This window comes from Carcharodon carcharias, chromosome 9, assembly GCF_017639515.1.
Source record: "Carcharodon carcharias isolate sCarCar2 chromosome 9, sCarCar2.pri, whole genome shotgun sequence".
Taxonomy (NCBI): Eukaryota; Metazoa; Chordata; class Chondrichthyes; order Lamniformes; family Lamnidae; genus Carcharodon; species Carcharodon carcharias.
Window position 1 is genome coordinate 82,584,837 of NC_054475.1, and position 15,676 is coordinate 82,600,512.

A 15,676-nucleotide genomic window follows, 5' to 3' on the forward strand; every position below is an offset into this window, starting at 1 on the left:
CTTCCTGCTCCTACAAACGGATTCCTACTCACGTCCTCACATAGTCTGTATGCCAGCTGAGATTATAATTGACAATCTCTCCTCTAGTGTTGTCCACTTCCCCTCTAAAAGCACTACCATTGCCTGGTCTTCAGTAAGCCCACTCTTGACCCATTCCCGTGTCCCCCAGTTCTTTGAGACTCTTATTGCCTAGTTCAATTCTTGCCTATCCTAGCAGTGGCTCCTCTACCCATCAGTGCACTGTGTATCCCCCACGTGTCCGTCCCTGGTTCCTTAGTGCCTTGCTGCCCTTTGGTGGCATCATTCACAGATGCATGTTCAGCTTCCGTATGTAGTTTGATGATTGTCAACTCTACCTCTCCATCACCTCACTATATTGTTTGCTAGGTATCCAACGTTGGATGAAGCCAACTTCAACCAAACATCCAGAAGACAAAACCAATCATCTTTGACATCACCACAGACTCTACTTCCTGCCTGGCTACTGTCTCAGGCTTAACCAGATTATTCGCAACTTCAGCTCAATCTAAGTTTTGATCTCATACCCCCCATTACCTCACCTACCCCACCACTATCCAATTCCTTTGCCTCTGAATCTCTCATTTGCCTTCAAACTAGAATAACCCAGTGCTTCACTAGCTGACCTGCTCCTCTTTTCCAGCTAGCCCACAAAACTGCTGCCCATATTCTATCCTGAGTGAAGATGCACTAGTCCATCAGCTCTGTGCTTGCTGATCTAGATTGACTTCCAATGCTTTTAAACCCTTTTTAGGCCTCTCCTCCCCCATATCTGGAACCTATAGCCCATCTGGTTTCTCTGCTGCTGTCCACTTGGTGCATTTCTCCTTTCCTTTGCCCCAACATTATAGGAAGCTTCCCATGTTCTGGAATTCTCTTCCTAAACCGCTTTGGCTTTCCAACTCTTTTTGTTCCTCTAAGACCTTCCTCAAATCCCACCTTTTTACCATAAGCTTTTGATCCCTGCTCCTAATCTCTCTTTCTGTGACATCTATTTTCCTTAACCTATGTGCAATGTATTAAAGTTTTAGGAACTTTGGCCCAGAATGTCATTGGTATGACCATGCGATATGGGAGCAGAAGTAGGCTATTTAGCCCCTCAAGTCTGCTCCACCATTCCATAAGATCATGGCTGATCTGTTTGTGTTTCGGGTTCCACATTCCCATCTGATAACCTGATAACCTTTGATTCCCTTGCCGAACAAGAATCTGTCTATCTCTGCCTTAAAAATATTCATTGACCCCCACCTCCACCGCCTTCTGAGGCAGAGAGTTCCAATGTTGCACAACCTCCTGAGAGAAAAAAATTCTCCTCATCTCTGTCCTATAAGGTACATCTGTGAAGAATGTTTGGGTTAACATAGTTGCAGTTTCAGGTTGGATGCAGTTGTTCTGTATCACATGAAGTAGGGACTTGGGCTGCAAGTTTAGAACTATCCTTCTAAACCCTGCTCATCGTCTCTCCTGCCTCCTTTGTCCCACGCTCTTCTAGAGTTCTCTACTAATGAATTGATTTTTAATCTAATAATGAAAAAGATAACTGATATCAGGGTTCATCTGTGTTAACTTCAAGTGAAGCATCACCAACCAAAGAGCTACATAAACAGTCATTGTCCATTGGAATAACTAATGCTGTTCCCATGTTCCCTCCCCTACATTCCTTGCGATGCCCATACTATCAAACCTTCCCATCAAGTCAAGCCTCCCGTTCCTGTTATCCCTCCCCTTCCCCTTTCCTGCTCACTGCTGCATTCTTTTCCCTTCTGCCCAACCTGACTCCATTTCACACAGGCTTGGGTGCAGACCCCTGTCATTGACAATTTCTGGTCTCATGGTAGTTTTTGCTGGATTGAGAATTCTTGCCTGCAGGCATGGCACAAGGTCCACCCCTGAAGTGCAGCAACTGCGAGGGATGCAGAGGGGCAGCTCTTTGAGGCTGGCTCCATCCCATCAATGGGAAGATGATGGTGTCATAATGAGTGTTATCAGCTCTATATATATCAAACTAGCATAGCCGTGGATCAGATTATCTTTGATAACAGCACTCCTTCAATACTGTACAAATTTCACGCTGTCCCACATGCCAAAGCTTGATATCGTGCATCTGTTTGAAGACATCTCTGGGTGGGATTGGTTCACCCTTCCCACCAAGAACATGAGCATGGAGTGGGAGAGAGGCAGTAATGGGCAAGGAACAAAACTAAAATAGAAAAGCAAACAGAAAAGGCTGGAAATCCACAGCAACTATGCCAACGTTTGCGAAGAGAGAAGACAGGCTACTTTGGGTGCAGGCTCATGATTAAAACTGGAAATCACTCAATAAATGGTGGTAAACCATGCCAATGGGCTTGGCTGGTGGCAGTTGTGATTTACTGATTGGAAAGGTGGAAAGCGCTCACATTCCCCTTCCTTTACCCATAGGCCCTTAGCATTCAGGGAAAAATAACATTAAAAAGTTGCCTGAAGGATAGGGAGAGGCAAGCCGTTCGTGATTCAAAGCTCCAGCTGGCAGTTTTGAGATAATGGAAGGGATGAACGCCCATCAGTGTCATCATGTAGGGACTTGTTCTAAAAATTTGTTGAGTACTAGAGACTCTAGTGTCAAAAGGAATCACCCTGGTGCATTATCAGGGAGTGCTGACTCATGCTATGGAGAGGTTGTTGTTTTCTGCAACATGTAATGCTCGACTTTTCTAGAACTCTCAACGACCCAATCTATTTCTGATACCTTTTACCTTTATCCACGCTATTCCCAAACCCTCCACCCCACATTCCTTTATTCACTTATCCAATTTAATCTTTACTGTTGACTGGTTTTTTTTGCCTCAATCAATAGATCTGAAAATGAATTTGACAGGTTCGTTCAGGAAACATTTTAATGTTCTTTTCCCTGAATGTTCAGAGTCTGGGATGAAGGGAGGTGAATTTGAGCTCTTCTCACCTTTCCAATCAGTAAGTCACAACTTCTATAAGTCTAGCTCACTGGTGTAGTACACCATGATTTATTGAGTGACTAGCAATTCTAAAGATGGGCCTATACCCAAAGTGGCGTTCACAATTCTCTGCAAATAAGCTTCTCTGGCTCTCTCTGAAATCGCTAAAGCCTCAACAGCCTTCCTATGGTATGGTGACATTTATCTGGTTGTTGTATTTTTGAAAGGAAAACTTGATTGGTACTTAGTTTTCAGGTCCTTGGCAATGCCACAGATTGCAAGATAGTAGTTCAGAGACCACTGGCGAGGATCTCAACCTTGTTAGCAATCAAAAATTAATGATCCTTTTGTGTTCGAGCACACATTCTAGAATTGCAATCACAAATAATCCCTGAAATTGTGGTCAAGGCTGCAGATTTTCTCAGAAAAATGTATCTCTAGAATGTGATCCCCAAACACCGTTATAGATCTTAGTTCCCAAATGATAGAAACTCAGGTTTTTATTTCGGCAGACACTGTCAAAGCAGTGGCCCTACTTACGATGTGAAGGCGGAGAGTTGTCATTCCGGGGTGCTTCCTCACCATTATGACTTCACAGTGGCCATGTGTCACTCCTCAGTCCCAAAGACCTTTAATCCTGGAGTAATAAGGCCACCAGGTAATGGCAGGCAATTAAGGCCATTCAACTCGACCACGACCACAACTGCAAGCACAAAGGAAGATGGCTGTGGCTGTTGGAGGTCAATCACCTCAGTTCCAGGACATCACTGCAGGAGTTCCTCAGGGTAGTCTGCTTGGCCCAACCATCTTCAGCTGCTTCATCAATGACCTTCCTTTCATCATAAGGTCAAAAGTGGGGATGTTCACTAATGATTGCACAATGTTCAGCACCATTCGTAACTCCTCAGATACTGCAGCAGTCCATGTCCAAATGTAGCAAGACCTGGACAATATCCAGATTTGGGCTGACAAATGGCAAGTAACAGTCGCGCCGCTCAAGTGCCAGGCAATTAACATCTTCAATTAGAGAGAATCCAATCATCGCCTCTTGAAATTCAATGGCATTACCATCGCTGAATCCTCCAGTATCAACATCCTTGGGGTTACCATTTACCAGAAACTGAACTGGACTAGCCATATAAACACTATGGCTACAGGAACAGGTCAGAGATTAGGAATGCTGTGGTGAGTAACTCACCCCCTGACTCCCCAAAGCCTGTCCACCATCTACAAGGCACAAGTTAGGAGTGTGACGGAATATTCTCCACTTGCCTGGATGAGTGCAGCTCCAACAACACTCGAGAAGCTCAACGTCATCCAGGGCAAAGCAGCCTTGTTTGATTGGCACCCCTTCCATAAACATTCACTCACGACAAACAGTAGCAGCAGCATGTACCACCTACAAGATGTACTGCAGGACCTCACCAAGACTCCTTAGACAGCACCTTCCAAACCCATGACTGCTTCAATCTAGAAGGACAAGGTCAGCAGATACATGGGAACACCATCACCTGGAAGTAGCCCTCTAAGTCACTCACCATCCTGGCTTGGCCGTCATATATTGCCGTTCCTTCATTGTTGCTGGGTCTAAACCCTGGACTACAGTGATTCAGGAAAGCAGCTCACCACCACCTTCTCAAGGGCAATTCGGGGTAAGCAATAATGCTGACCTAGCCAGCGTTGCCCACATCTTTTGAATGGATAAAGAAAACAGCTCGTCTTGGTTCATTTGTCCAGAAAACCCCCACAAATTGCTCTCATCCAGGTGTCTGCTTCACAGAGCTCTGCCAAGGAAGCAGATTTCACCATAGGGAAGAAGGTGGTGATTAAAAAGTTGGAACTCCTTGAAATGTCTGTCTTGCTGTCTGTTTTTTAAACAACTATTGTGAAGCATTTTTTTTTCTTCCTTAATTCATTCATAATGAGAAAATCCTATCACTGTGCCAATGAGGCCTGGGGTTTGAACAGGAATTGATAGGTACAGTAAAGTGTCTTGGCCTGCTGTTAGCCCTGTGAACTGTTATTAAATGCATTATTTCAGATATGTCCTCGGTTAAAACCAATATGATGGCTTATTATCAAAACACTGAGCATTGTGTCAGGAGCTGTAATTGGGGTGGGGAGAGGGGACATATTTTTAAAAATGTGTTTTTGGGATGTGGGCGTCATTGGCAAGGCCAGCATTTGTTGCCCATCTTAGGTTTCCCTTCAGAAGGTGATAGTGAGTCCCTTTCTTGAACCACTGCAGTCCATGAGATGAAGGTGCTCCCGCAATGTTGTTGGGGAGGGAGCTTTAGGATTTTTGCAAGTCAGGTTGATGTCTACCTTGGAGGGGAACGTGGAAGCTGGTTGTGTTTCCAAGCGCACCCACTGTCCTTGCCCTTGTAAGTCACAGGTATAGGAGATGCAGTGAGTGTATGTGATGAACAGCTGTCAGTTGATCTCACTAAGTAGCAAATCTTGACTTTGCTAATGTTATTTTGTTTTTCAGAATCATCGGGCAGACCCTGAGGGACTGTTTACCAAACTGGAACGGATTGGAAAGGGGTCATTTGGTGAAGTCTTCAAAGGAATTGATAATCGGACACAACAAGTAGTTGCTATCAAAATCATTGACCTAGAAGAAGCTGAAGATGAAATCGAAGATATCCAACAGGAAATAACTGTGCTAAGCCAGTGCGATAGTCCATATGTAACCAAATATTTTGGATCATATTTAAAGGTAATGAACAATTTTATGTACTTTATTACAACCAAATTATAGAAGTTAAAGTACTAAAGAAGGCCTTTTGGGCCATCATTCTCTTTAACTGGAGCTGCCTGCTACCTGTACATTTTCCTGGAGCACTCCTATTCTTCCTTTTCAAGTACATAGCAAAGTCCATTTTGAATCATGTTGTGGTTTCATGGTGAAGCATTTCATGTCCCTATAACTGTCTCTTTAAAGGCAAGTAACTTTCCCTATTTGTTCCTGTTGTTGATCCCTGCCCTCCTGCTCGCAATTTACCAACTATTTACCATTGCAAAATCTTTCACAGTCCTGAAAGACTCTCATTAGATTCCCCCTTGACCTTCTCTGTTCCTCTGAAAAACTCCCATTCTTTTGAGTCTTTATTCGTAATTATAATCACTCAATGCTGCTGCTACCGTTCTAGTGAATTTTGACAGTCCTATAATTGAGTGCCCCGAACAACACTTGTGACTGTGATCTAACTAATGACATGATGAAATTCAATGCTGTCCTTCTGCTGAGGAGGTGCTCCCATATTGTGAATGGGAGTGTATCCCTCACTCCTTTCCCAGGATGTGTACAGCACAATGGAGAATGCAACTAATTAGAATCCTGAATGGGTTTGGGGTCCTTCCATCGAATGTATCATGAATTTACAGGTGTTGCATGGCTTAATCTAATCAGTACCTTTTAAAAGCTAAATGCTCTTGATCTAGAATATCCATAGTAGTGGGTTTACTGCTGGGAATGTCTCAGGATGGGATAGTAGCTTGGGCGAAACTGTTTCCACTGGCAGGATAGCCTTTTAATTGGGAGGCATATTGCAGATAATTGGCAAAAGATCATGGGGCGAGGAATATGAGAAATATTTTTATGCAACAAGTTGTTGTGAGCTACAGTGCACGGCCTGATAGTGGAAGTAGACTCCAGAGCTATTTCAAGAGGAAATTAGATTAATATTTGAAGGGGGAAAATTACAGGCCTATGGGGTAAGAGCCAGAGAGCGAGACTGTTTGGATAACTCTTTCAAAGAGCCAGCATAGACACAATGGGCCAAATGGCCTCCTGCGCTGTATGATTTTGAGAAGACTGTGCTTTTACCTGCTCCTGGAATGCAATCCAGTTTCCTCAGTCAACTTCATTTTAATACCAGCAGAAGGCATTGTGCACTGTAAATAGGAAGCAGATGGTTCATTGATCTCTATCACCACATCCTGTGGTTTAGCTCCCCCATCCCTACCACTCTCCAGTCCTCTAACTCTGGCATTCTCTATATTCCTCACTTCACCATTGGCACTTTTGATTTCAGCCATCACGGCGCATGCTCTGAGAATTCCCTCAGCGCTCTCCATCCCCTTTGAAACCCCCCTTAAAACCTACCTTTTGATCAAGCTTTTGATAGCTCACTCCGAATATTGCTGCCTTTGGTTCAGTGTCCATTTTATTTCTCTGAGGCTTCTTTAGAACATTTTGGGATGCCTTTCTATATTAAGAGTACGATTTAAATGCTGATGCTTTAGTGCAGGTATATTTGACAAAAGAGTGACTTATACACAGTGGGCCAGGGTAGGGAGGACAGGAAGCAGAGAGAGCTGTGACCCACAAGCTGTACTTTACAGTCACTTAGCACAAGTGTCAGCTGTGCCTCAGCTGGTAGCACTCCCGACCTCTGAATCACAAGGTACTGGGTTCAAGTGCCACTCCAGGGCTTGAGCACAAAATTAACACTGATGCTCCAGTTCAGTACTGAGGGAGTGCTGCACTGTTGGAGGTGCTGTCTTTCGGGTGAGACCTTAAACCAAGGCCCCATCTGCCAGCTTAGTTGGATGTAAATGAACCCGTGGCACTATTTTGAAGTGGAACAGGGCAGTTATCCCTGGTGTCCTGGCCAATATTTATTCCACAATTAACTTCACAAAAAAACATATTATCTGGTCATTATCATGTTTCTGTTTGTGGGAGCTGGGCTGTGTGCAAATTGACTCTCACGTTTACTCCATTACAACAGTGACTTCACTTCAAAAGTACTTCATTGGCTGTAAAGCACTTTGAGACATCTGATGGCCATGAAATGCCCTGTATAGATGAAAGCCTTTCTTTTTTTTAAATAAGTCGAGGTGATGTGATTAAGGAACTAAGGTAATGCAAAAAGACAGAGGTAAGGTTTGTACAGATCACATAGAAGCTGAGGTGAGTGATGGTTAGCCTGTGTTACATGTTGGCTCAGGGAGGGAAGTTGACTAGGACATTGGGAGAATTTGCTGCTCTTCAAATAGTGTCCTTGGAGGTTTTATGCATCCTTAAGTAGGCAGCCGAGGGCCTCAGAATGACTATCCCTCCCACAATTCAGTTGTTTGATTCTTCTTTCCAAGAACCTATGGGGAGTGTTAGATTCTAGGGGCTGCCAGATGGCTTTGAAGTCCTGTCTCGTTGCTCAGACTGCATGTTGAATGCCACCACACTCTTCTAGAAATGGAATGATGGGCTATATTTTACCAGCTGTTGCCTTGTGAGCAAGCTTTGCAGTGAGCAACTAAGTCCAGACCCAAAAGATGTCAGGTTCAATTCTTGGTCAACAGCTCAGAAGCTTGGCTTGTTTTGGAAAATGACATCAGCCATCATCTGTAGTCAGCTGCTGTATGCCAAGCACTGCTTACTTTCTCCTGCTGCCTACCAGAGTTTCAAAGTCCATCGTAAGATGAATTGCAAGCTCCATTTGTGTATGCAGTATGAAGTTATTTTTGACTTTGCATTCTGGCCGTCGGCCTCCTTTCCCAGGAGCTTGTACAACAAACATAGCTGCATGCTGTACAGAATTTTTCAATGATAGAATTACTCATTGTGACACCACAAAGTGGCGATGCAAAAGTTCAAGTTGCCTCTGAAGTACTTGGTGGCATCTGAGAGCAAGGATCAGCCATTAGCCTGGATTTTAGTGTCAGTCATGAGCGAATGGTGCTGGCCATTCATCATACTTACACTTGGCCGCAGACTGTGGATGAAACATTTTAAAGATTAGAAATCAATTTTAGCACACAGCCCTCTCTAGGAGACCTGGGACCTGTGTGACTAGGGCAAGCAACGCTGCATCTGCTTAACCAATCAGATTAGAGAATCCTTTCTGAGGCACACAGCATGTGATCAGGAAGTGTAAGTTAGAATATTTAATTCAATGCTGCATTGTGTTCAGAAAGTGAAATAAAGACAGGGAAGGAAAGATGGGTTAAGAGCAAGAAACGAGAGGCAGAAATAAAATGTTTTTAAAAAATAAGTATTTAAATGTTTTATTTGTAAAATCTCCAACAATAATTAAACTGGGAAAGAATGAGACTCCACACTGTAGAAGTTAATTTTCTGTGCCAGAGACCGTGTTTAGCAGAAATGAAGACATTGTTAAAAATTCATTGATACTTGCAAGAACAAGTACCAAACTTTTCTGGCATCTATAGTGGGTATCTATCACACAAATAGCTCAATGTCACACTGTTCTGTGTATTTCAAGGTCAAGTCTCCCGGCAAGGTAACAGTATAGTACAATTTTTGGAGGAGCAGAGAAACTCGGGCAGCAAATTCCTGATTTGCATGTGCAATCGCTGGAAGTTGCTGTCTGATTTGTGCTTTAATAACAGTGAACGCTATAAGCCTCACTGTTATTTTTCTGCAAAATCTAATTTAATTTGGAGTTTATTGTCTGTCCTTTCACAAGACATGTCTATCAGGTTGTGAATTTATGTTTACTTCTAGATTTTTGAGTTCATTGTTCCAATACTGAAGTAATTTGAGAGACTCGTTGATGATAATGCGGTTTGAATGTGCAGATGGTGTTCTATTGACAATTCCACCAGTTTAGATTTGCCTGTGGATGGTCTGTCACACTTATACTGCTGGATGGTACCAAAGAGAAGATGGTTGTTTGTACTGATCTCTCTTTCAGAGTAAAAATGGCTCAGAATGAACTTCACTTTGTCTCATGTTCTTTCTCCATGTTTAATTAACCTCTCACATCCTTTCACTTAAATGCTGCCTTTTTCAGGCACAAGTCAACATGTCCCAGGAACAGTGAGACAGGGTTCATCGAACTTGGTGTCTTTTGGTAGAGAGAGGATCTTGTTGCTGTGTTAGCTCTGCTCAGAGAGCTGTTCACTCAATCATTAAAGCCAACAGGCATCAAATGTAGGCTGAGCTGGTCAACCAGTTAATGGAAAAGACCGACTTTGCCTCTGGGCAAATTTATAATTTACATAAAGCTGCCCTTTCCCAGTTGTTTCTTGTCCATTGGGCTCATTCTTTTCCTTCTTTGTTTTCCCAAAAATATACCTTTATTTGTGGAAAGTTTGTTTTATAGAAAATTTGTAGAAGTACATTTTAAAATATTTCATATTGAATATTACAGAGTGTGCAGTTGAATTCAACTTTTGTCCATACAGCATGTTCCACTTTGTGGTTCCTCAGGACAATTTTAGCGCACTTGATCTTTACAATATCTATTCCATATAGCTTTCCAGTCCCTCGGCACACTATGGCTGAAAGGCCTCAGACAGTTCCCCATTATGCCTCTGCAGCAGCTACCCCAATCTTCAGTGCATCCCTCAGCACGCAGTTCTGGACCTTGGAATGTTCTAACTTGGAACACTCGGTCATGAATAACTCTTATCACTGGAAGACCAGCAAGTTTCGGGCAGACCAAAGAGCATTTTTTAGCGAGTTCATGGTCCTCTTGTCACAGTTGATGTTTACCTCAGTGTGCATCTCTATGAACAGCCTGTAAAACACAGAGTCCTGTGTCACAGAGCTGCTCGGGATGAACCGCGACAGAAACCACTGCATCTCTCTCCAAACCCTCCTTGCAAAGTCACACTCCAGAAAGAGATGGACAATAGTCTCTTCCCCACCACAGCCACCTCGAGGGCAATGTGTGGAGGGGCTGAGAGCTTGGGTGTTTAAGAAGGATTTGACAGGGAGGACCTTTCTCATCACCAGCAAGCTACATCTTGGTGCTTGTTTTAAAGTTCTGGTGATGAGGTGTTCTACCCAATGACTGACAGTCTGCTCATTTTCTGCCTTTTATTTTATTTAAGGAAGCCGTGATTAGCCAAGTGTTGTAGGCTTTGTACTGAAGAAGGGCCGCTTAACAAAGCAGGTATCAACCCTTTCAAAGTTGGAGGTTGATGGTAGATTTGTACTAGGGTTTGCCAACTCTGATTGGACTGTGGCATCCCACCTCCAACTGCCCCGTCCCCAACATTAGGCACCTGACCTTCATTCCATTTTGTCAATCAATAATGGCAGCTACAATACCCAGAGTCTTTACCACTTGAGAAACTAGTCTATCTGTCGGGTTGTTTTACCGGGTCATGTGCCCAAGGCCCCATTGCAATCTGGCGGGTGTGAAAGGAGCAAAGCAGTGTCCCAATGATTTTTCTCTCGGCTTGCTGGCAGGAGTGCCCAGAAGACCTGTCATTAATTCTAGGGAGCCCAAGGGTATTTGAGAAGGATGATGGCCCTAATTTTATCACAGTCTGGTGCTGTTGGTGTTGCCGAGGTCAGGTTTTGTTAAGAGGGGGTATACAGACTGCTGCTTCTGCTACAGTTTGTCACCAGGTGTATTAAGGAATTCGCATTTACATAGCTCCTTTTACAACTGCGGGATGTGCCAAAGCCTTCTACAGCCAATGAAGTACTTTTGAAATGTAGTCACTATTGTAAATTAGGAAAAGCGGCCGCCTCTTTTGGCGGTGTTGGTGAAGAGATGAATACCGGTCAGGATAGTGGGGAGGCCTCCCCATTGCTCTTCAAAACTGTACAGTGGGATATTTTAGGTCCACCTAAGAGGGCAAAGGAATTTAACAGCACAGAACTCCTTCAGTACCACAGGGAAGTGTCAGCCTAGAAGATGTGCTCAAGCCTCTGGAGTGGGGCCCTGACACTTTTGATTAAGAAGTCAGAGTGCTACTCACTGAGTTATGGCTGGCCGCAGGAGAGGCTAGAATCAGAGCAGAGAAGCTGAAGGGGAGATTTCATGGCAGTGCTCAAAATTAGGAAGGGTTTTGATAGGGTGAATAAAGAAAAACTGTTTCCAATTGGCAGATGGATCATTAACCAAAGGAGACAGATTTAAAGGACAAAAGATCCAGGGGGGTAAATGAGGAAAGAAATAAGATGAATTGGATAGTGCTGTAAAAGAGCCAGCCCAAACATGATGGGCCGAATAGCCTCCTTCTGCATTGTAAGATTCTATGGCCTGACAGTCAAAGGCTTCAATACAGCACCACCACCCCCACCCCCCATTGGATGGTTGTGTAATTAGCAGCATCAAACTTGCTCATTCTTGCACTCTTGCTGTCATTTGCTCATCATTGGGCTCTGTTCCTTCCCTTTTTATTTGAATATGGCATTCATGCAGAGGAAGTGTATGAAATTTCATCAGGTTGCCCTTGGTATGAGGCAACTCAGCTGTAGGCACATCACTGAGCTCTGTGCTGTCATCTACAAACATGTCGCAAGGCAAATCAACTCTGCCATCATTCTCCAGGACCCTGAGCTGTAGCAAGGTCGTGGGAACGCCATCACCTACAAGTTCCCCTCCAAGTCATATCTCACCCTGAACTATATCGATGTTGCCTCACTATCACTGGGTCAAAATTCTGGCACTTCCGAACAGCACTGTAGATGTACCTACACCACATGGACTGCAGTGGTTCAAGAAGGCGGCTCACCACCACCTTCTCAAGGGCAATTAGGGGTGGACAGTAAATGCTGGCCTTGTCCGCAACATTCGTATCCCAAGAATTTTTTTTAAACTAATGGCTCACAGTCTAACATAATATGTCCTGGGGAAAGTTGATTACTGTACAGTGATGCTCGTGTTAGTGTGTTTTCATGTAGCTTTCATGTAGTTCACTGCTATCATTTGAGTGCATATCTAAGCTGACACTTACATGCAGTACTGAATGAGGTGCGGTCATTCAGATAAGGCGTTGAGCCAAGGCCCCACTAATGTTCTGCTTCGATAAAAGATCTGAAGGCACTATTTGAAGATCAAGGGAGTTTTCTCTAATGTATGGGATAATATCCTTTCCTCAACCAGCAGATTAATTGGCCACCTAGCTCATTTGTCTGCAATAAAAATGACCGACTTCAACAGTAGTTCAAAAGTAGATGTCCTGAGGGTGTGAGAACATGATCTGTGAGTTCAAGTCTCTTTGTTCTTCAGCTACATCTTAGTCTGGAATCCAAGTAGCAATGCTGACGTGAATGGGACCTTTTCAATGCTGTGGCAACACATTAAAAGAATCCTAGAAAGAGAAGGGAGTGATAGCTTTCAAGAACAGAGGGGCCAAGGGTAAGATTTTTGAGGGTGCAAGTTAAGGGAACAGTGCCTAAGGGAGTCATTGACAATATCAGCTAGCATGTCAGGCCAGGAAGGGAAGTTGGGTGGGTCAGCAGTTTAGTGGGAATGGGGTTGAGGGAACAGGAGGTGGGTCTCATGGACAAGATGAGCTCAGAGAAGATATCAAGGTAGATAGGAGAGAAACCATGGAGTATGTGGGGGAACCTTGGTGGAGCTGTGACTTTGGCTCGGGAAAGGAGGATGCTGCAAGCAACATTGTTACTTCCTTGTTTTTTTTTTCTAAATTTGAATAAACTGAAGCAATGAGGGCTGCATCAAAAGGAAACAGAAGAACTGAATTCTCTGTAGAATTTAAATAGAAAATGCAATGGAGAGAGTGGATGACGGCAGTCTGGTTGATGTGCATGTGGACTTTCAAAAGCTATGTGATAAAGTACCACATACGAGAGTTGAGGACAGGGACTCATGAGGCAGTGGCAGCATGGATATACAATTTGCTAAGCGACAAAACAGAATGTGGTAGTGAATAGTTGTTTTTCAGACTGGCGGGAAATGCTCAGTGGTGCTTCTACGTGGGATTGGGCAGCTCTCTGACATGTATTAATGTATAATGTACACACCTGTTTGTGACCCAATGTCATGTGACACCTTGTCCAGCTGTAAGTAGGCCCCAAGTATTTCTGGGAAGTACATTGGCTTACAGTTCCTGGTTCTCAATAACCTCTTTGGAGCATCTTGCCTTCAGGGTAGGGTATGATAACTGACTGGTTGTGATTCTCGAGTAGCCATGTGGAGGTCATGAGTTCAGGTCCCACCAAGGCAATTTGGAAAAAATCAATTCAGTAAATCAAATAATTTGTGGACTGGTAGCAATAAAATCAAGACCATGCTGGATGGTTGCTTTTAATGACCCAAGTTAATAACCCCTTTTAATAACGGCAAGTTTGTTAATGTCCTCACCTACACACAACCTGTAAAAGAGTGGAACAAACATTAATATCAAGAAGAGAACCAAAAACTTCTAAGGAGGTCTCAAAGCACTTTACAACCAATGAATTACTCCAGAAGTGTAGTCACTGTTGTAATTAGGAAACCCAGGAGCCAGTTTAGGCACAGCAAGCTCCCACAAATAATGATGTGCTAATGACCAGATAGGCAGTTTTAGTTCAACGGATCCTTTTACCCATCTCCAATATTCTCCCTCCACCTGGACCCCTCCCTCTGGATTCTTACCTTCTCTCGATCTTTTCATTGAGAACTGTCGGCGCGACATTAGTCGTCTCAATTTCTCTGCTCCTCTCAACCATTCTAACCTGTCTCTCTCTGAACTTACTGCACTCCATTCTCTCAGGTCCAACCCTGACATTGTCATCAAACCCGCTGACAAGGGTGGTGCTGTTGTTGTCTGGCGCACTGACCTCTACCTCGCGGAGGCTGAGCGTCAACTCGCAGACACTTCCTCCTACCTCTCCCTGGACCATGACCCCACCACTGAACATCAAGCCATTGTTTCCAGGACTGTCACTGACCTCATCTCCTCTGGGGATCTTCCTCCCACAGCTTCCAACCTGATAGTCGTCCGACCTTGGATGGCCCGCTTCTACCTCCTACCCAAAATCCACAAACAGAACTGTACCAGTAGACCGATTGTGTCAGCTTGTTCCTGCCCCACGGAACTTATTTCTCGTTATCTTGACTCCCTTCTCTCTCCCCTTGTCCAGTCCCTTCCCACCTACATCCGTGATTCCTCTGACACCTTAGGTCACATCAACAATTTCCAGTTCCCTGGCCCCAACCGCTTCCTCTTCACCATGGACGTCCAATCCCTCTACACCTCCATCCCCCACCAGGATGGTCTGAGGGCCCTTAGCTTCTTCCTCGAACAGAGGCCCGAACAATCCCCATCCACCACTACTCTCCTCCGTCTGGCTGAACTTGTTCTCACACTGAACAATTTCTCCTTCAACTCCTCTCACTTCCTCCAAATAAAAGGTGTGGCTATGGGTACCCGCATGGGCCCCAGCTATGCCTGTCTCTTTATGGGGTATGTGGAACATTCCTTGTTCCAGTCCTACTCCGGCCCCCTTCCACAACTTTTTCTCCGGTACATCGATGATTACTTCGGTGCCGCTTCATGCTCTCGTCGGGACTTGGAAAAATTTAATAATTTTGCTTCCAATCTCCACCCCTCCATCATTTTCACGTGGTCCATCTCTGACACTTCCCTTCCCTTCCTTGACCTCTCTGTCTCAATCTCTGGTGATAGACTGTCCACCAATATCGATTACAAACCCACCGACTCTCACAGCTATCTCGACTACAGCTCCTCACACCCCGCTTCCTGTAAGGACTCCATCCCATTCTCTCAGTTCCTTCGCCTCCGTCACATCTGTTCCGATGATGCTACATTCAAAAACAGTTCCTCTGACATGTCCTCCTTCTTCCTTAACCGAGGTTTTCCACCCACGGTCGTTGACAGGGCCCTCAACCATGTCCGGCCCATCTCCCGCGCATCCGCCCTCACGCCTTCTCCTCCCTCCCAGAAACATGATAGGGTCCCCCTTGTACTCACTTATCACCCCACCAGCCTCCGCATTCAAAGGATCATCCTCCGCCATTTCCGCCAACTCCAGCATGATGCCA

The 15,676-nt window shown here is 44.4% G+C and overlaps 1 protein-coding gene across 2 annotated transcripts in view; it reads left to right on the forward strand.

The window, feature by feature from the left end:
* The window catches only part of stk26 (serine/threonine protein kinase 26), a 172,208-nt gene that overhangs the window by 113,850 nt on the left and 42,682 nt on the right, over positions 1–15,676 (forward strand). For both annotated transcript variants that reach the window (XM_041195961.1, XM_041195960.1), the window contains one exon: positions 5,443–5,673. In XM_041195961.1, coding sequence (XP_041051895.1) covers positions 5,443–5,673 — 231 coding nt within the window. The remainder of the gene's footprint in view (positions 1–5,442; positions 5,674–15,676) is intronic.